This window comes from Cynocephalus volans, chromosome 14 (genome assembly GCF_027409185.1).
Source record: "Cynocephalus volans isolate mCynVol1 chromosome 14, mCynVol1.pri, whole genome shotgun sequence".
NCBI classification, from domain to species: domain Eukaryota; kingdom Metazoa; phylum Chordata; class Mammalia; order Dermoptera; family Cynocephalidae; genus Cynocephalus; species Cynocephalus volans.
Genome location: NC_084473.1, coordinates 40,782,199 through 40,803,928, shown reverse-complemented (window position 1 = coordinate 40,803,928; position 21,730 = coordinate 40,782,199). Strand labels below are relative to the sequence as shown.

The following is a 21,730-nucleotide window of genomic DNA, read 5'->3' as shown; positions in this document are numbered from 1 at the left end:
ATACACGTCTAGGAGCTAAGCAGTCCACTGAAAAACTCAACTGCTACCAGCAAAGTCCAAAGAAAAACTGAACAGCTGCCAGCAGAGTAAACATACTCTATTTTTAGATTCGAGCTCTGCCAGCCAGCCTGCTTCACAAACTGAAGAACACACAATAGCAACAAAACTAAAAAGATACATTGGCATACATGTGCACTAACTCCACCCACACAACTTGTTTACAAAGAATTAAGAATGTGCTGCTCAACCCCCAACCAGACCTGAGCTGAGGGAGCCTGACTAAATTATCCTATTATCCCCACAAAGCCCCAGATCCTTTGTGGATAAGAGTAAATTAAATAGAGGGGTGCATAAGGTGTCATGGTGGGAAAATTTCTGATTCCCAATCCTGTCCTTCAGAGCAGTTCATTGAAAGAACCAGAAGTAGTATATGCTTAGAAATAACTATATGTTTATGTCTTTGGATTGTCATGTATTCACCCACAGTATTTCCTGACTTCTTCTCTGTGTTGGGCAAAGGCTGGGATGGGATGGTGGGTAGAGGCAAGAAGTAAAGATGTTGGTCCCACACAGTGCCCGCTGAGCTCTTCTTTAGCCTATCCAGATCCTCTAAGAGCTCTCCTAACTCATTGTCTCCCAAGCCTGAAAGGCTGTGTTTTTATTTTAGGGGTTGACAAGATGGTCTTCAGTAGAATCCTCAGCAGCAGATGAGGAATCCTATGCTTGAAGAATACATGCCTTTGAGAATATGCTGGGGGCAAGGGACAGAGGAATATTTTCAAAGGGGTGTGTGTGGTGGAGGCCACACCTGTGTGAGCAGAGATGAAGGGGGTTCAGAGAACTAGAAACAAGTAGGCAAGAAAGAAACCAGTGCCAGTTCAGAGTGAGACAAAGTTAGTCTACACAGCCATCTACCAGGTCATTTTACATGTTTGTAATTGGAAGGGCCTCTAGGGTCATGATTAGTTTCTTGGGAGGGGCAGAGGATTAAATAGAAGAATGGAATTTCCCTTTGATAAGGAGAAGCCAAGATTTATTAAATCAGTTGATTTTGTTGTTGTTGTTGTAGTTCCTATGGTTTCCTTTTCTCTACAAATACAAATTTTTTTTACAGAGAAATTGTGTAACAGGACGTTATCATTCACAGAGTGTACAAATTATCATCTGTGATTATTTTTAGAACAAGTTTGTCAACGATTTCAGATAAGAATTTTTGTTGGATCTGATTACAAATCTCTCTGACTAGAGGTAAAATTCTTTGAAATAGAAAAAGCAAACCATCTCACTGTGCACTGAAACTGAAATCTACTTTGTCCTCGTTTTTTCTTGCCCCCAACTTTTTTAAGGGGGTGGAGGAAACTTTAGAACAATTATGTCTGCAAACTTTTCTTGATCAAGTGGTATCAGAAAATTCAGAGACTTTACAATATAGCAAAGAGAAATTCATTAGTTCTTCCCTTCATTCATTTATTTGAGGCAGAGGGAATAGCATTTGCAAGGTCAGGCAGAATAAAGAACCTTCTTTTGAGGCTCAGTGACAGGTGACCCTCCATAGTGGCACAATCTATTGTACCATCTGCACAGTATTCCCATAAGTTACTTATTTCACAGCATTGAACCCATTTTTTTGTTTGGCTGGCCATTTCAGTCCTGAGGAGGATCCTTCCCCCTTCACAGACATAGATTGCTGCTTATCACTAGAATAAGTTTGCTGTGATTACGGGCTTTTGCCTCCCCTGTAGCCATCTCTGCTGGGGCCAAGAGAATATCACTGTAGACCTTACACTTTTTCTTTCTTGCCCTTTTTATTTTGGCCAATGCTGCCCAAGACTCATCAGGCTGTCTTGATGAGTGACATAGCAGTGAAGACCAGAAACTGTATAATATTCAGGAGCTCCTTGGTTGAGCACTAGATGAAGGGGTCGACTTATGATTAGGGGCCATGGTGTACAACAACATATCCATTAACCACTAGAATTACACACATTCAGCATGGCAAGATGTTTACCCTATGGAAAGCATGGACAATCTCAGGTGGTCTGAGGTGGAGACTTTTGAAGTGTGGTCCCTGCACCAGCAGCATCAGCATTATCTGGGAATTTGTTAGAAAATGTAATTTTAGGGGGCCCTGCCCCAGACTTGCTGAAATCAGAAACTCTGGGGGCGAGCAGCTAAAGTCTGAGAACCACTGGTCTAACAGCACAACCACCCTCTGGGACATTGCTCAATGATTAGAATGCCAGGTGAAACTGCCCTCTCTTAATTATTTTCTCTCCCTTGTACTTAAATTCACCTAAATTAAGTACTCTTATGGTGTAACTCCACAGTATCCATTATATCCATAATTATATGGTAATGATATCTTTCACCTTTTTTTTTGAGTGCCCTTCTTAAAGCTATTAAATTTAAATACATCTTTTAAAAATTGTATTGATTTTTTAAACTAAATTTTAACAAACCTCTGTGAATAGCTCAGAATATCAAAGACGAATGGCCCACAGGCCTGCCCTTTGGGATTATGTTCCTCCTGTAGGGAGGAGACACACTTCCCTAAATAATAAAACAGAACATGCTAAGTATGACCCCATCCCTGCTCAAGGTATGTCCTGCTATTAAATCTTCTTTCAGCAGCCTGGTCAATGTTAGTGCCCTACCTTCATTAGTTAGGAAGTGGCAACTTTGAGATCCAGAGTTGACTTTAGTAATTACTGTTCAGATTGCAAACATAACTCTGAACTCTTCAACCTACCATAGAACCAAGAACCACTAAGAACACATTTGAGATTACTAGACAGAATTGTGTGAATGGGTCACTGTGCTCCTTCACACAGACATTCTGGTCAGTATCATCAGGGATTCTGTAAAGTCATTTCGGTTCCTTCATGGGAAATCTCTGTTCTTGATAGTCATGCTGTCCAAACAGACCAACCTCAGGAAGCTTTTATCAAGTTCTCCAAAGCTGTAGTTCCCTAATGCTGTTCCCTGGTGACGGTTTTCACCAGCCCTTGGCACAATGAAACTATAGCAAAATGACACTATAGCAAATTTTTCTTAAAGCCAGATTTCTTTGAAGAATTGCCCTTTATGATGACATTACAATTTCCTCCCCTTTTTTTGGTGGTAAGATAGCCTCTTTCATGAAACGTTAATAGATGGTAGGTTTTTAACATCCTTACTTTGCAAAATGAAAAGTTGGCCACTTATACCAGTCTGCCACATTGTTTATGACATTTTATTGGGAATTATTTCTCCAGTGAAAAAGGACATAGCACAATAGGAGATATTGTCCTTCCATGTGAATCCCTTGAAGGCCAGAAGTATTCTTGCTCTGAAGAAGGAAAAAAATTAATTCCAAAGATGAAATCAAATTGAATGTTTAGAATCAGTCACACATACTTGGGTGACTGAGATGACTGCACTGGTGGGACATGCAAAGACTTTCCAAACAAGGTGAGCTGGAAAAAGCTCCAACCAATAAGGGTTTGGAATAATCATTCTCATTTATGAAAAAATGTGATGGGACCAGAGAACATACCTTGGGATACAAAGCAGAGTAGGGGGGAAGGGGGATGGAGGCGGGGGGTAATTGGGTGGGGGACAGGGGGTACAAACACAATTTGTGGTAAGGTGCATGCTGCCAGTGTGGATCTGGCTTTCACATCTTGGACACAAGGGGTGACAATCAGCTTTGTATCTCATGAATATTCATAAGCAATTTTAAAAATATGGTGGGGCCATTAAAGCCAGGACTTGATTCTTTCACTGAAACACTTGACTTTCCAAGAAAGGAGAAACCCAAAGCAATCAAAATTGAGATTGCAAGTAGAAAAGGTAAGGTTTAAACATTGCTATCTGTTGCTTGATGCTTTATTATAATGAAGGAATGGATGAAATTACTGTCTGCTGGAGAAGAGGTCTGCTAAATCTCACACTAAGAAGCTAACTTCATTTCTTCGTGTGCTGCAAAGGGCACTCACAGGAACAATAAGTACCAGGTGTTGATCTAGACTTTGAAATATATTTGGTAGAGCAGGTCACAAACATTGCTTCACCAGGGAGAAATCCTGGTTGTGAAAACCATTTGACGAGCTCTACCTGGAGTGAGTTGTAGGGCCACTAAAACAGTAGCTGCCAGTACCAGCTGCACTCTAGAATCACCTAGGTCACTTTAAAGCCAGACTTCCAGGACTCACCCCAGAGATGTGATCAAGTGTCTCCCAACATAAGTGTTTTTCTGAAGCTCTCAGATGAGTTTAACTTGCTTCCTGGCTGACAACCATTGTGTGAGAGGAAAGCAGTACTTCGTTAGTCACTGCACTGCTTATGTTGAAGTATGGGGCGTTTCAACCTCCAACCTCCTATTCCACTACAGACTCCCTCACTCTGGGCACTGCGGGGGATGGCAGGGGAGAAGTTCCTGTGGTCCCCATGCAAATGAAAGTTCCATGAGAGTGGAGACCGGTCTTTCTCATTCACTGCTACATCCGAGACCTAGAAGAGACCTAGAACATGACAAGGGAAAGTGACAGTGGTCTAGTCAAGGCCGTAAAATGCAGTCAGGAAGCCATCTCAGCTTAAGCTTCAGGAACGTCTTGACTGAGTCCACTCTGAAACTTTACACTCAGCCAAATCATGAAGGTTGCCACTTCCTGGGTAAACAACTGCCGTGCGTGAATATGCTGATCGCTGTTTTCTGCTACTTCCCACCAAACTGGAAGGTCTCTGAGTAAAGTCCACCTCAAAGAAGTGTTACAACCAATCCCTTACAAACAAGGCTATTTGACTTGTACCAGTCACAGCTTTTGTAACCTCCCCCTCCTTTTTGCAGTTGTCCTTTAAATGTCCTCTCATTTGTCTTTTCAGAGTGCATATCCCAGACTTCTTGAACTTGCGTCTCCTGGACTACAGTCGTAATGAGTTCTCAAATAAACCCTCTCTGATTTACTTTGGTTGACAAACAGAACGTGTACATAGTGAGCAGTGTTTACATTGGTGAAAGCCTGCCAGCCAGCCAGGGGCCTTTATGGTGCTTATTCATTCTTTTGAGTTCTTGGTGATTTTCCCTTCTTTGGTGTTTTTATTTGTAAGAGAAAATGGGGTGTGGTGAATTTTCTAGTTCTTCACCACAGTGAAGTACTAGGCTGAAATCAGCTGTGCTCTGCTTGGAACTACAGTCCCTACCCACACACCCAACCCATACACTCTATGAACCCATGTGAAAGCTATCTCCCAAAGTACCTAATATATGCTCAATATATGTTTATGGAATTATACTGAAGTCCACAGGCAACGCAGATCAAGAAGTCCCAAAGGAAAACCCTTCCTGAGCATGTTCCCCATCTCCCTCTTTTGGGGGTAGTGCCTTCAGTCCCTGGCTTCTTGGTGATACCATCCCTCCTCAGTGCCCCAGAGGAAGCAAGTGGGCCTGGCTGCCCAGCTCTTGAGTCAGTGCACTACACTCTGCCTGGAATATTTCTCTCGGATAACAGGTGCCTATGAAAATTATCCAGAATGGCCTCGGCAGTTCTTCCTATTTTTAATTACGTTTTTAAGAGGAGTGTGATTCTTAGCTGGGGTGCATAACAGAACTACCTGCCGGCTTTTTTATTTATTTATTTTTTTAATGTGGCTAGTTGGGCCAGGAGCCTGCTTACAGATCCGGACCCTTGACCTTGGTGTTTTAACACCGTGCTATAACCAACTGAGTGAACCAGCCAGCCCGTTGCCAGCTTCTTAAGATTACCGTTGTCTGTGCCCAACTCAAAGTCAATTGAATCAGGATCTACAAGTGTGGAATTCAGTCGTGTGTTTTTAATAGCCTCCGGGTAATAACCTTCACTTGAGGGCAGTGGTTTTCAAAATACCTGGAGCAGCAGCAGCAGCAGCATCACCTGTAAGCTTGTTAGAAATGCAAAATCTCAGCCAGACCTTCTCAATCAGAAACTCTAGGGTGAGGCCCAGGCAGCAGTCTGTGGTTTAACAAACTCTCCAAGGGATTCTGATACATGCTTAAGTTTGAGAAGCTCTGCTTTAGGGCATCTCTTTGGGTCATCATTGCTGCACAACAGAAAATATTTTTTCCTAGCAGCAGTTTGGAGAAAGTGCCTAAATGCAAGTCATTTGATAATTTTCCACCTTGTAACTCAGACCTAACCTCTCTTAACTGCTCCTCTATTGACACATGAATTCAGTGAACCTAATTGAAGTCCTCTCTGTGTCTGTTCTCTCCTAACTCTCCCTGGAGCATTTGCCCTTTTCTTTCCTTTCCTCTCCTAGTCAGGCACCTGGGCAGCCTTTATGGCCCATTTTAAATTTTGTTCCCGCCTGAAAGCCCTTTTTTAACTTCTTTCTGAAGGAAATAAGTACTCATTGCATTCATTTTGGTCTTTCTTATGGCTTTTTTGTTGTCTTTGTGACTTTGGGCAATAACTTAACCTGTTTCCTCCTCTGTAAAATGAGAATAATAATAATAAAACCTTTCTCGTTAATGAGTTAATACTTGTTAAAGTGCTTAGAATAATACTCAACAAATGTCAATTCTAAAAGTAATTTTTCTTCGTAGCATTAAATAATGGGTATATAATATTTTATAATAACAGAATAGAGCTTGGCACATAAGTACTCAACAGATGTCAGCTTTTAATACTAACAATTTTAGGACACCGAGCATTTTACAATTTTTATGATTATCTTATTATTATTTTGTACTTGTTCTTTATCCTCCTATTGGTGATGAAACTCTTTGACAGTGTATAGGGAAAGTGAAATGAAATGGTCAGTCTCCCTTGGGGGGTTCGGAATCTTGCTGAACATTTGATGTAAATATTATAACTGCGTGAGTGCCCAGGTATTCCTTGGCTATTGTCTGATGTAGATGTGCATGGGTGCCCGGGTGTTCCTGGGTTGTCTGACTCATACCCAGGTGTCATGGGTTATCGGACTTAAGTATAAAGGGCAAACAGCAGTTATTCACAGTGCCCCCTGCCCCCCTCCTCTCTGACACCCCTGGGGTGGGGGGGTATGGGGAGGCCACTACTGCTGCTGCAAGGTGTTGCTGCCAGGGGCCCTGGGATGCACCAGGAGGCTACCTCCACTGCGGCTGGAGACTGCTGTAAGCTGCTACTGCTGCAGCTGCTGAGCTCACATTGGAATGAACCTGTCAACTCTGTCAACAGCTGCCAGGATCTTTCCCAATTACCTAGCTCACAACCTGCACGTGAGGGGTCTGGTGACTCAGTCTGTACAATGGGTTTGAAGGGTCTGAGCCCTAGCCTGAGACAGTGTATCGTTTTCTTTCTCAACTCTGAATCACTATATTTCCCATACCTAATATATGCTCAATAATGTTTGTGGAATTATACTGAAGTACACAGGCAATGCAGATCAAGAAGGTCCCAAAGGAAAACCCTTCCTGAACATGTTCCCCAGCTCCCTCTTTTTTGGGGTAGTGTCTTTGGTCCCTGGCTACTTGGTGATACCATCCCTCCTAAACACCGCAGAGGAAGCAAGTGGGCCTGGCTGCCCAGCTCTTGAATCAGAGAACTATACACTCTGCCTGGAATATTTCTCTCGGATAACAGGTGCCTATGAAAATTATCCAGAATGACCTTGGCATTTCTTCCTATTTTTAATTATGTTTTTAAGAACAGATCTCTGAGCCATGTTTCTGACTCTTTGCCAAAGAAATGGGATTTCTTTCTTTTTTTTTTGGTGCCTGGCCAGTGTGGGGATCCAAACCCATGATCTTGGTATTATAAGTCTGCACTCTAACAACTAAGCTAACTGGCCAGCCTGAAATTCTGTTTAAATACAGGCAGCTGTGGGTTACTTAGAGACCAGAGTAGTGTGATCTCCTCATTACTAACTTGTAATGGGATTAGGTTTTTAGGCATTGCAAATAGTGTTGACACTAAGGTTGAGGATCCCGACTGCCTGGAGTTTCCCTATGGGCTGACAAGTTTGCTCACTAGTAGAGCATGGTGCTGATAAACACCAAAGTCAAGGGTTCATATCCCCATACGTGCCATATTGGAGCCTGAGTCCAGTCTCCACTTCACCTCCTGGGGGAAACTTTTTGAAACAGTTTGATGTGTTACATGAATATTCTGTATTTTTAATTCCTGGATTATTGCAAGCCTATGCGATTTTTCAGTTTCAAGTGCTTTTCCAAGTGTTACCTTAATCTTTTACATTTCCGTAGTCAGCAGGGTTCACTGAGTTATTATGAGATGATGAATATAAATAGTGCTTCATAAGCTATAAAATGCTTATAACTTAAATGTTCTCTGGTAAACCACTCCAGGATCATTAACTTGTTGGGTAGAATTATTAGTTGGGGTTCATCAGAGAATGCTATAAACATAACATCTCAATTTTAGCAAGGCAGTTGAAGAAGTCTGTCCTGATGTTTTTGTAGATAAAATTCTATGGACAGAATGGTACAGTTAGGAGGATTCATAACTAGGGGATAACTAGAACCAAAGAGGGCTAGTTAATTGGTGAGAGCTTAGAGGGAGGTCGGATTCAGGGGAGGGCAGGGAGCCAGCTGTAACATTCGCCAGAGGCCTCTGTTCTCCACAAGGTGAACATTTTTAATAATTATTTGATTGTGGGCGTTTATGGCATGCCTGTGAAATTGAGGTTTACCCAACTTCCATTGCATGATGAATGTGTTGTATGAAGAATTGGGTCCTGGGAGATACCTAAGACTTCTCACTAGAGTCATGTCCACCCCCTGCCTCACACCCCCGGCCAATTTTATTCCTTCATTGCATCTCAAATCTACCTTCTCCCTATCCCTTCCTTACTTTAGGCCCGTATCATTTTTCTCTTGGACTACTGCAGTAGTCTTTTAACTGGTCTCCCTGTCTCTAACTAGTGCCCCCTCAGCAGTAACAGCACTTGAATGGAAATGTGCTCCTAACCTTATTACTTAAAATAACCCCTTAGTCCACATGTTCTCACTTATTGGTGGGAGCTAAAAATTAATATATAAATTCACACACACACACACACACACAAAACCGGGGGGGGGGGAAGAAGTTATAACAACCACAATTACTTGAAGTTGATACGACAAGCAAACAGAAAGGACATTGTTGGGGGGGAGGGGGGGAGGGAGAAGGGAGGGAAGTTTTGGTGATGGGGAGCAATAATCAGCCACAATGTATATCGACAAAATAAAATTAAAAAAAAAAAATTTTTTTTATTAGGTCAAAAAAAAAAAAAAAAATAACCCCTTAGTGGCATTCCCCTGCCTACAGAGGAATGTCTAGGCTCCTTCACATAGTCTAGGAGGCTCTCTGAGTCCTGGCCACATTCCTTCTCTAGCCTAATCTCCCACTGTTCCCCACCTCGGATTTTATGCTGTAGTGATATCAGATAGCCTGTAGTTCCCTGCATTGTCCATTCTGTTTCATGCTTTTGAACCTTTGCCCAGGTGGTTCTTCTACCCTTGTTGGTTCCAACATATTCTCACCTCTCTTCTCCATTGAGACTTGGATTATCATTTATCATTACCACTATATTAGATTATCTGTTCATGCATTTCTCTTTCTCAAACTAGACTATAAATTCTTTAAGGGAATAATCTTATTTTATTCAGCACTTAGCACATAGTATTCAGGCAATAAGGGTTTTTTTTAATCAGAACTAAGAATATGAAAAGATCTCAGCAACTAAAAGGCAGACCATAAAACTTAACAGGGAGATAAAATTTAACAGGGATATATTTGGGTTTAAAACAAAGAAAGAAAACAAGTCTTGACCCAAGTACTGAGTATAAGGTGGAAGAAAGATGACTCACCATCATCAGTGGACCATGTAAAAAAAGAAGTGCTGTGGTTTCAGTTAACTTTATGCTCCATATAAGTCAATAGTGCGATGCAGCTTCAGTAACCTAGTGTACAGAACAGAAAAAGTAATAGTCCTGCTGGTCAAACCATGAAGAGAGTCATGATCCATTCTATGGGCTGTGCTGTAAGAGAGGGTGAGGCATGTCTAATGGAAGGCAGCTATAATAATGAGAGAAGGTGAACCCTGTCATATGGGGAAGGAAGTGGGGGGTATTTCATCTGGAGAAGGCAGAGGGGGCATAATAAGTGTAACCAAATGCCTAAAAAGCTATCATTGGGAGCCTCAAAATGCACAATTAGGCCAGTAAGTGAAAACTCCAAAAAGAACTTTGTGACAATTACATCTCCTAACAATGGAATAAGCCATCTCGTGAGATCCAAGTCACTGTAACGTTCAACCAAGAGCCTCTGGCAATAGGTACTAGAGAAAGGATCTGAGCCCCACAAGGAAGTTTGGACTAGATGTCCTTTTCTCCTGGTCAACTTTGAGGCTCAGTGATTCAAGAGGTCACTGAGTTGATGTTTATTGAATGTAGAGGAGGTATGCCAGGATTGCGTCTTCTGATAGTAATGCCTTTGTCCCCCAGGGGAAAAATTATTTATTACCTATATAGAAATTGTTTCTGGGCCAGAAGTCTGAGCCTTAGTGGGCTAGTCACTTACTACACTTTTTGAAATCTACTCAGGAAAGACATTTGATGGTCCCACCCCATGTATTCAGAGCCTTCCATTCTCCAGTGTCCTTTTGTGGAAAGTTGAATAAAGCAATTATCTCTTTCCCTTTGCTTTTTTAGTTCTGGAGAGTCTTGGCTTCTGGGAGGAAGTCAGAGGGATCATCTCAGGATCAGAGCTTATCACGGGGTTCCCCTGTACCTTCAAGGTGCCAGGCTTGCCCCAGTACCTTCAGAGCCTCACCAAACTAGCTATCACTGCAGTGTGGGCAGTGGTGGCCAAGGCTGGAGACCAGACAAGGGCTGTCCCTATCTCCTTCTCTCGGCTGTTAGAGTCTTCCTTCCCTGAAGTGCGCTTGCTGATGCTGGAAGCCCTGTTGGAAAGGTTCTCATCAGCAGCCTCTGGATTAGGAGAGAAGGGACTGCCACCCTTGCTCTGCAATATGGGAGAGAAGTTCTTGCTGATGGCAATGAAGGAAGATCACCCAGAATGCTTCTGCAAGGTAAAGTCTCTGATGTACTGACCGTCCCCTTCCACTCCTCTCATTTCTTGGTGAGTCATCAGGATAATGAGGGCAAGATTGGTTTGGCGCTCTCCAGGGACAATAGGAAGTAGATTTCACATATAGAGGGTAATAGTACTTGGCATAGCTTCATGCATAGAGGGTCACCAAGAAAAGCTTTTGATGATAATAGTATTGATAGCAGAGATTAATCAAAGGCAGAGCAAGCCACTCTGGGATGTTTAGGAAACAGGTCATTGAAAATTAGCTGTAGAACATGTCAGAGGTAGTCTTTGCTGACATGGCTATTTGGGGGCAGATGGCCACCTGGAAAGCATAATCAAAAGGAAAGGGTGCTGGCCTAATCCCAAGTTGTCAGGAGTCCTCAGGTTTGTCATTGCTCTTCCCTGCCTCGGTCTCCCAAAAGTGTTACCAGGGAAATAAGTCAGTGGGAGCCTTTTAAAAGATAGACCCCTTGTCAATGCAAGTGATTATTATTTAGCATCTGGAGACTTTTCCCTGAATATTTGTTTTTTTGGTTTTTTGGTTTTTTGTTTTCATGCATTTGGCTGATGCAGATACTGAAAATTCTCCATTTCATGGGCCCTAAAGAATGGCTTTCCCAGACGGAGCACTGTGTTCATCTAACCCCAAAGGAGTTCTTGATCTGGACATTGGATATTGCTTCCAGTGAAAGGTTTGCCCCCAGTGCTTTCTGTACAACCTTGCTAGGATATATGGTCCCTTCAGTCACTATGTAATGAACTTGTGCACAGTCCTGGTCTAATGGCTCAGGTCCTGTATTTCTTTCTAAGCCTTAACCTAGGAGCTATGTTCTCAACTCAAGAAATGGAATGCTGTCAGAGTTTCACATTAATAACCAAAAGGTAATCACTTCTGAAGGTATTTGTATACCAGGAGGTAGAGATGTCCAGTGTTCACATCTGCATAAATTACAGACTAGCTGCAAAAACCATCTGTATATAAAATGTTTGATTTTATTTTTGTGTTTGCTTTTGTTTCATTTTTGGTTTCTTGCTTACTTTCCCTAGATCTGAAATTCAGAGTGTAGCTCTGAAACTTGCCTCCAAAGTGATTGCCCACCACATACAGACACATGAGGAGGTAAGGCTGATTCTGTTTCTGTTTGGGGGCCTGGGTTTTCGTGCTCTTACTAATCTAGAAGATGTTAGTAAAAGTGGATTCACTGTCCCAGCAGGCAGCATCACTGTGACATGTATGTAGCCTCTAAGAAATATTGTTCATGTTAATATATATATATATATATTTTTTTTTTTTTTTTTTTTGGAAGGTGACCGGTAAGGGGATCTTAACCCTTGACTTGGTGTTGTCAGCACCACGCTCTCCCAAGTGAGCTAACCGGCCATTGCTATATAGGGATCCGAACCCACGGCCTTGGTTTTATCAGCACCACTCTCCCAGTGAGCCACGGGCCGGCCCTTCTTCATGTTGATTTTTCACTTTGGGTATAACTTGTGAAGATTTTTTTGAACACCACCTTTCTTTTCTCTTGCTTTGGGTACTTTTGATTAGAGTTCCTGAGGGTAACACAGCCTCCCCCCAACCCCCACCGCAACATGCATGTGCTGAAATCTCTTGTTCTTTCCCCATTTTTCTAGCTAGACCCTTTATTTAAAGAGGACTAAACTAGTTAATTTCAAGAATGTTTAGGATTGCAACCTAGTGAAGTAAGTATGAAAATATATTGCAAAGGCTTAAATATTCCCCCAGAACATAACCCAGCTGGCTCTGGATGGAGGCCCAGATATGCTGCTCCCCCCCCACCCCCTTTTTACATGACCTTTGGGAGTGATGTGGAACTTAAATAAGCAAAACAGCTTCCTGTGAAGATGCCTTAAGACAAATACATGCATTCTTAGGTACATACAAGAAAGATACCACTATAACATAATTATAAGCAGAAGCCAGTCAATACTACAATAAAATTACCTGAAGATCTTGATTCCACTTTACCACACTGTGATAGTGGAGGTATAACATTGACAATTCTGAGTCCTTACAATAAACCTACCACTGAGATAGTTACCAAAGATACAAAGATAGAGACTAGAGGTATAGTCTAATGAGAGAAAGAAAGCATTAGATAATTGTGTTAAATGCTCAGGTAGGGAAGTATACCTAGGCTGTGGGAACCCAGGGAAGGGAGGGAGTATTGGGGAGCTGAGGAAGACTTTATAGAAGAGGTTGTTAAGTTCAGAGAGCCTGGGGTTAGGCAGAGATAAAACCGGAGGCTGAGATTTAATAGGCAGTTTCCTTGGATCCGTCATTCAAAGGCAGCCCAGCAGGCCAACCTAGGAGCCCCCAAAATGCCCAGTAGGGTGTGGGGAGTATAGGAAGGGAGGTGATTTGCTAAAAATCTACAGCCCAGAGAAAAAACACCAAGTTCTAAGAAAATAGTCACAAGGCAGCCTAAGTCTGCCAAAGACATCATTCTTACCTAAAGCTGTTTTTAACCAGTTGTCATGTGCATCATTCAGACACTGCTTGGTACTTGAATCAATGATATTTAATGAAAATTGTGAATCTTCCAGGGAGAGAAAAATTAACAAAACTATAGAGAAACACATAAAGGAAACCTGGGTTTCTTTGTATATTGGGAGTTAGCATCTTCCTCCAGGTCTAAGATGCTCATCAACTTAGTTCCATTTTTTCCCCTAGATGATCAAAGGAATCAGTAGTCACATTTTGAACATTTAGAGAGGTTCAGTTGATAGGAGAAGAAAAGTATATCTGGAACAACAATCCTTTTTCTAGAAAAAAGTGAGAAAACAGAGTTTAAAAGATGGAAACAAACCAAATATCCATCAACTGATGAACTGGTAAACAAAATGTGGTATATTCAAACAATGGAGTATTATTTGGCCATAAAAAGGAATGAAGTACTGATACATCATATGGCATGAATAAATCTTGAAAACATTATGCGAAGTGAAAGAAGCCAGTCACAAATACTTATTGTATGATTCCATTTATGTGAAATGTCCAGAATAGGCAAATTCATAGAGACAGAAAGTAGATTAGTGATAGTTTAGGGATGGGAGATGCGAGGATAGGGGAGTGATAGCTGAAGAGTACAGGGTTTCTCTTTGTGGTGATGAAAATGCTCTAAAATTGACTGTGGGGGTTGCACATATCTACAATTATACCAAAATCCATTGATTGTCCACTTTAAATGGGTGAGTTGTATGGTATGTGAATTATATCTCAATAAAGCTGTTAATATTAAAAAGAACAATAGGGCTCTGTGTTAGTTAGGAAGATGCTTTAAATGTTTTAACAGAAACTCAGATATTGTAGCTTAAGTCAGATAGAAGCAGTCCAAAGCAGATATGGTGGCTTGACAGTGTTGGGCCCCAGGTTGTTTTACTTTATTGTTCTGCTGTCGTCAACATGTGGCTTCCATCTTATGGTCCCAGATGGTTGCTCCAGCTCCCACCATCTTGTCCTTGCTCAGCTAGCTGGAAGGGGAAATCCAGGAAGTAGAGATCATGGATATTTCCTAAATCATGACCTGAAGTGCATAGATACCACTTCCAATGACATCCCATTAATCAGAACTTAATCACATGTTACTCCTAAATGCAAGGGAGGCTGGGAAATATAGTCTGTAGCTGGGTGCTCACTGGCCTAGCCAAAAATCTGGGGTTCTGTTCTAGATAGGAGGAAAATCTGGTTATTGGGGAAAAATTATTTGCTGCCACGGTCTTTCCCCACAAGTTTGGTCTTTACTGAAGCTATCAAATACACCAGTGTTCTGATAACCTGATTTGCATCAGAAAAGACTTCAGGAACTTGCTCACTAGTTATAGTGACTCCATATTACTGAAAAAGATTTTCTTCTTTGGGCCTGTTTATTTCTCCATAGCTGAGATAGAAAAGCAACTAAAAAAGACTTTCTTCCCGCTGAGGTAAGTAAGAGCTAATTTGAAGACCTAGTTTGGTGTAGGTCATCCCTGATTTCATGTCAGCCCATGGTTGCATCTTCTGAACTACTGATAGATACATTTTGTGCTTTTAGAACAAGGACTTGATAGCCCCTGAACTGAAGCAGTGGGTTCAGCTAGTGGTCTTGTCCTGTGGAGACCATCTTCCCACAGAGTCTAGGCTGGCTGCTGCTGAAGTCCTTACCAGCACCACACCATTTTTCCTCACCAACCCTCATCCAATTCTTGGTAAGTGTGCTGCGGGGGGTGCAGGGGGTTTATTGTACCAAACACTAAAAGCATGAATAGGTGCTACAGGCTAAAAAAGAAGAGAAGATGAAAACTGGCAGCATGAATGATGCTTTTACATCTTTCGGATATATTCCTGCCCTCTTAGTTCATACTCTAATCATTTTTCACAGCAGTCTCTTAACTAGCCTCTTTTCTTTCAATCTTATCCCCCAAGCCATTCTCCACAAAGCTTCCAAAGAGCTCTGTGGTCTTTCCAAAATGAAAATCTGATCATTTCAATCCTCTGCTTAAAACCTTAAGTGGGCTCCTCTTGCCTTTAGGGTAAAATCTAAACACCCTTTAACATGGCTCGTAGGCCCTTCCTGTTCTGTCCCTGTCCCGTCCCTCCTGCCTCATCATCCACTACTCCCCAGCACAGGCCCTATGCATTAGCAGTAGGGACAGTTTTCTAAACAAACTGCTGCTTGACTGACTTCTGCTTGTCTTTCAAGACTCAGCCTAACTGTCCCCTTTTCCAGGAAGCCTATTGCAGTAATCCAGGTGCGAAATGAATTGGCAGCAAGGAATGAGAGAGGACAGGCTCAAAAGACATTTAGGAAAGAGAACCAACAGGATGTGGTGGTGCTAAGGGTGATAAACAAGGAAGATTTAAGGATGGCTTCCAGGCTTCTGGCTTAAATGACTTGATAGTCTGCTGGTTCCTTTCACCAAATTTACTTTTAAGTTTCAGGACATAAAAGTGAAGATATTTTGAAATTAAATGGATGTGCAGACCTTGGCTGGTTTCCAGTCATGTTCTCTACCTCCTTGTCTCTTTCCTCTTGACCACCCTCTGTGCTTTAAGAGTAATTATTAGGAAAGGGCATCATGCCATTGACACTTAAGAAAACAAAGCTTGAGGAAATCCTCAGGAATTGAAAAGCATAGAGGCTTTTGTTTTGTCTCAATTTTTTAAATTGTGTTGTTTTGTTTTTAAACCTTGGGTTTGATAAAAGGAAAACCCAGGACCTAAAGCCATACTCTATCCCCACCCTGCCCTCTCTTGCCGTTTTTAATCCCGTGTTATTGTGCTATGATTCTCTTCCCATCCATTAGTGGAATTCTGTTTTTGTTTACCTCTTCTATGCTCAGCTCTCAAAAACAAGACATGGTCCCTGTCTCCAAGGAACTTTCAGTATAGTTGTAGAGAATGGATTTATAGAATAAAGGAAATAATTGTTTTTTAGATTGTGAGATTCTAATTTTAAGTGTTATAGGTTTCAGACCAATGAAGTGCTTCGTGTCCCTAGTTTTATCTGGGAAACAAAGTTTTCTTTGACATACTTCTACTTCTTTTTTCTTAGTGACTTCCAAACATTTTTCTTATACCCAAAGGGAAATTGAGAGGGAACCTTCTGTGACTATGGTTTAATCATTGGATCTAGAGGAAAAGAGCAAAAGTTAATAAACTTTAGTCAAGCTTCTCCAGTAAGGTTAACATCATTTTGCAGCATATTTTCTGGGTGACTTTGGCTGCTCTAACCCTAGCTCATAACAGGCAAAATGTGTGTGGGATAACCTGGGATTCCCATGTGAAATTGAGTCCTGGTCAAAAACCATTGGTTCATAATTAATCACTGGTGCTGGTTATAGCATTATAGGAAATGAGGAAGGAGATCAATGGTGACTGATGGCCTACAAGAACATGAAAAATAGGTACTGAATAGCTAGAAACAAAGGCCAGAAAAGTGCACGGGGACAAGTCAAGTCATTTAAGGAAAAAGAAAGAGCAAACTAAAGAGGGAAGGATCTTAGGGATATTAATGATCATGTGAAAGAGGAAAATACTTAAAAAGGAAATATTAAACCCTAGAGAACAATTCGAAAGGATCGGTTCTGAAAGACTGAGTAAAATTCAAAGCCAGATCTGTAACAGAAAGTAGAGAATGAAAGCCCACATGGAACCGTTAATGTTTTTGGTATGACTAAATCATCTGTGATATCAGGTTCTCTGTGGACAGATGAGGGAGAGGATAGAAAGAGGGAGTTCTTAAGACAGGATTGTTTCCCTGTTGAAAGGATAGGTAGGCTGTGTGAGTGGTTTTTCATGTCCCTGCATTGATGACCCTCTGGAAGCCTGGACCCACTTTACCTGTAGAGCAGGTATCCTTTCTGTGAGGCTCTGCCTACCTCTCACTTCCCTCATGAAGTCTGTCTCAGTTACAGTAGTCCGTAGTGATCTTTGCCTTTTGTGAGTCATAGCCACACAGATTCACTGACTACTCATCGTCTTGTGTTCTGGACTTTACATTCCCTTTGGTTGCTCAAGGGTAGATACTATGTCTTCTGTTCATTATCCACAGCAGCACCCAGCACAAGTGACTAGACAGAGTCAGTGCTAGGGGTGATGGCAGTTAGATAATGGACCCCCACATACGTGTGACACAGGCTGGCACCTTTATCCAACCAGCTGAGCTAATTGGCCAGCTCTACTGGTGCCTTTATCATGGATCTTTCCCTTTTTTGACTCTTGCTCACAAAGCATAATCTTGATTGATACTTTGCTTTCAGAATTTATAAGCTCAAACAGTCACTCAGATCAGCACTGGGCTAGTTTCCTCAAAGTACTTAATGCATAAAGTTTTATTCTTGAGAATTGTGACTCACTGGGGACAGTAGGGGGCCCAGGGTGGGTAGCCCTGCCTGGAGCTGGTTACACCCAGAAAGTCTGCCACCCTCCCCAAATAAAGACATTTCCAAATCTTCTTTTTAACGCCCCATCTCTTGCAATGCTTGTCTGACTCCGAAGCCTTCCTACCTTACAGTACCCAAAAAAGAAAGGAATGTCTCAGCTTCTTCAGTCCTGCCTTCTTCCACTATGGACTTGGAGCAGTATTTGCACCTGCTTGTTGGTTGCATTCTAGGTAATTCAGATTCCTTTTGGTCTTCTTAGAGTTGCAGGATACACTTGCTCTCTGGAGGTGTGTGCTCACCCTCCTGCAGAGTGAGGAGCAAGCCGTCAGAGATGCAGCCACAGAAACTGTGACGACAGCCATGTCCCAAGAAAATACCTGCCAATCAACAGGTACCTCATTCTTATCCTTTTGCATTGCCATATTGCTCTAAGACAGGGGATGGCACACTTTTCTGTAAAGAGCTAGAAAGTGAATATTTTAGGCTTTGTTGGCCAGTTAGTCTCTGTCTCAACTCTGCCACTTTAGTGGGAAAGCAAATGGGCATAACTATGTTCCAATAAAATTTTATTTACAAAAACAGGCAGCTTCCCAGATTTGGTCTGCTAGTCATAGTTTGCTGACCCCTGCTCTAGGACATCTTAGAGAAAAATTGTTGTTGTTTTTTGTCTTGCATAATATTGGGGTTTTTTTAGTTGATACATAATAATTGTACATCTTTATGGGATACAGTGTGACGTTTCAATACATGTAATTGGTAGAACTTTCAAAATCCTCTCTTCTTGCTAATTTGAAATATACAATATGTTATTTTTAAACATAATCATCTCACTGTGTATTGGAACACTGGAGCTAATTCCTGCTATCTACCCATAGAGAAAAATTGTTTTTGAAGGTAGAAATTTAATTAACAGAATTTGGTCTTTGCTAGTTATATTGTCATCCATTTTAAGTAAGGCTAAATCTTGATTATCTGTGATTACATAACCCAGAAGTCACAGATCCATCATTTTTTCCTGCATGCAACCTAAATAGATGATGATTACATGTAAGTTAAGTTTCTCCTCTTTGTGCATTGGCTTCTCTTTTGGTGGTGACATTAACGCAAGAGGCAGAGGGGGAGTAAAAAGAAGAGTAGCCCAGATGGGTAGTTCTGAGCTCATATTCACAGTAAGAGCTGTTACGGCTCTGGGCCCTGGGCCCTGGAGTTGTCTGTATGTGAGCGTAAATGCTATGGAAGCAAAGAGGAACTCTGGGTGTGGACAGAAAGCGGGCTGCTGGATGGAAATGACTGGGGAAAGGTGGTGTAGAAGCAATGTCACACCTCTGGACAACTGGCCATCTGGGAGAATGACTGCTTTGGTGGACTTAGGTTCCCTGTGGTTGGGGCTGGGCGTCAGGGAAGATCCCTGGGTCAGCCATCCCAGTGAGAAGTAAGAACACCATTTTGAGGCGAGGGGTCACAAGCTGAGCAAAGAAATTCACCTTAATGGACAGCAGAATGAGAAAGAAAGTAGCCATACAATGTTTGTAACCGATTCAGGGCCCCTTATCTCTGTGGCTAGGGCTATTTACTGAGGTGGTATGCAAGAGTGCACTCCCTAGAAGCTTCCTGAATCTGTGAACTTTCTGGTATTTGAGTCCACAGTCATAGTGGTCTGTGTGTTTTTATCTGTATATAAGGAGGAAGCTAGTTTTTGAATAATCTCTCAGTGATACTACTCCGGGGCAGGTTTAGCCAGGATCAGCTTTGCCTCTCAGTGAGAAGGCATTCGAACAGTGCTACAAGTGGTGTATGAGCTGGCAGCAGGCTTCTTCCCACTTCTAAATTCTGCCATCAGTGGTTCATTCCTTTTTCCAGTTGAAGCTTTTCCTTAGAAGGACATACAGAGCACCCAGTGAGTGCTCAGTAAGTATTTGGTGGGATATAATACCCAGTAGATTTTTCTAGGACCCTCTCCACTAAAGATAGAAACACTAGGAAGACGTCGCTGCAGGTGGCTGTGGTGGTGTCGTCCAACATGTCGACGAAGAATTTCCGAGTCAGTGACGGAGACTGGATTTGCCCTGATAAAAAATGTGGAAATGTAAACTTTGCTAGAAGAACCAGCTGTAATCGATGTGGTCGGGAGAAAACAACTGAGGCCAAGATGATGAAAGCTGGTGGCACTGAAATAGGAAAGACACTTGCAGAAAAGAGCCGAGGTCTATTCAGTGCAAATGACTGGCAGTGTAAAACTTGCAGTAATGTGAATTGGGCCAGAAGATCAGAGTGTAACATGTGTAATACTCCAAAGTATGCTAAATTAGAAGAAAGAACAGGATATGGTGGTGGTTTTAATGAAAGAGAAAATGTTGAATATATAGAAAGAGAAGAATCTGATGGTGAATATGATGAGTTTGGACGTAAAAAGAAAAAATACAGAGGGAAGGCAGTTGGTCCTGCATCTATATTAAAGGAAGTTGAAGATAAAGAATCAGAGGGAGAAGAAGAGGATGAGGATGAAGATCTTTCTAAATATAAGTTAGATGAGGATGAGGATGAAGTTGATGCTGATCTTTCAAAATATAATCTTGATGCCAGTGAAGAAGAAGATAGTAATAAAAAGAAATCTAATAGACGAAGTCGTTCAAAGTCTCAATCTTCACATTCACGATCTTCATCACGCTCATCCTCCCCCTCAAGTTCAAGGTCTAGGTCCAGGTCCCGTTCAAGAAGTTCTTCCAGTTCGCAGTCAAGATCTCGTTCCAGTTCCAGAGAACGTTCGAGATCTCGTGGGTCGAAATCAAGATCCAGCTCCAGGTCCCACAGGGGCTCTTCTTCCCCAAGAAAAAGATCTTATTCAAGTTCATCATCTTCTCCTGAGAGGAACAGAAAGAGAAGTCGTTCTAGATCTTCTTCATCTGGTGATCGCAAAAAAAGACGAACAAGATCACGGTCACCCGAAAGCCAGGTGATTGGTGAAAACACTAAACAACCCTGAGCCCAGGGTCAACCCCTACGGAACACCACTACTTTACCCAGGCGCCACAGGTCATCTTCTGGATCGTCCATTCTGATTCCCGTTCAAGTTCAAAAAAGAAATAATGTATTAAAATTTACATCTTTAAAAAAAAAATTCAGTACAGTGCATGAAGCATATTTTTTAAGAAGTTGGTGTCTTACTTGGTCAGAAGTGCTAAATCTGCTAGTAGAGGTGCATGCCTTTCATTGCTTTTCAGAACAATACAGCTGTGTTTATTTGTGAAATTAAATAGCATTTTAAGCCATAAAAAAAAAAAAAGATAGAAACACTAATTTCATAGTGAATTCATAGGTGGAATTCTTCCCTTTTAATCTTTGATCTGTAGTCTTTGCCCTACTACTTTGATTTCTTTCAGAATTTTTCCAGGTTCATTTATAGTAAAAATATATTACCATGTTCTTTCTCCTTCTAGTTTGAGTTTTTTCTCAAGAAATGCAAATCAAGTTATATATTGAATGCCTTCTGCATCTAAAACCCCTGTGTGAGGCCTCTGAAGTAATAAAAAATATAAAATGCTACTTACCTATTTTTGTATTCCTTATCTTGAGCTAAAAAAAACAGATTTGAGGTGTGAAAAAGACAAGAATTCTATAACAAGTAAACGGAGTTTAATTGGAACATATCCCATACCAGAGGAGAGAAAAGTCCTATAGGAAGTTATTAGGACAACTAAAAACATTGGACTGTTGAATAGATTAAAAACAATATTAGATTTCCTGAATTTGATTACTGTGATTTTATAAGAGAATATTTTTGTTCTTAGGAAATACACACTTAGGAGTAAAAT

At 41.5% G+C, this 21,730-nt stretch overlaps 2 protein-coding genes across 6 annotated transcripts in view; both read left to right on the top strand.

The window, feature by feature from the left end:
* THADA (THADA armadillo repeat containing) overlaps positions 1–21,730 on the top strand; it is a 340,163-nt gene that overhangs the window by 276,205 nt on the left and 42,228 nt on the right. For 4 of the 5 annotated variants that reach the window (XM_063078394.1, XM_063078393.1, XM_063078392.1 and 1 more), the window contains 5 exons: positions 10,649–11,028; positions 11,607–11,725; positions 12,081–12,153; positions 15,089–15,242; positions 18,178–18,309. In XM_063078394.1, the coding sequence (XP_062934464.1) occupies positions 10,649–11,028; positions 11,607–11,725; positions 12,081–12,153; positions 15,089–15,242; positions 18,178–18,309 (858 nt within the window). The remainder of the gene's footprint in view (positions 1–10,648; positions 11,029–11,606; positions 11,726–12,080; positions 12,154–15,088; positions 15,243–18,177; positions 18,310–21,730) is intronic. The other variant, XM_063078395.1, reaches the window with a different exon arrangement.
* LOC134363107 (zinc finger Ran-binding domain-containing protein 2-like) lies at positions 19,939–21,136 on the top strand. The gene has a single exon (XM_063078672.1). The coding sequence runs from the start codon at positions 19,939–19,941 to the stop codon at positions 20,899–20,901; it is 963 nt and encodes a 320-aa protein (XP_062934742.1). The 3' UTR covers positions 20,902–21,136.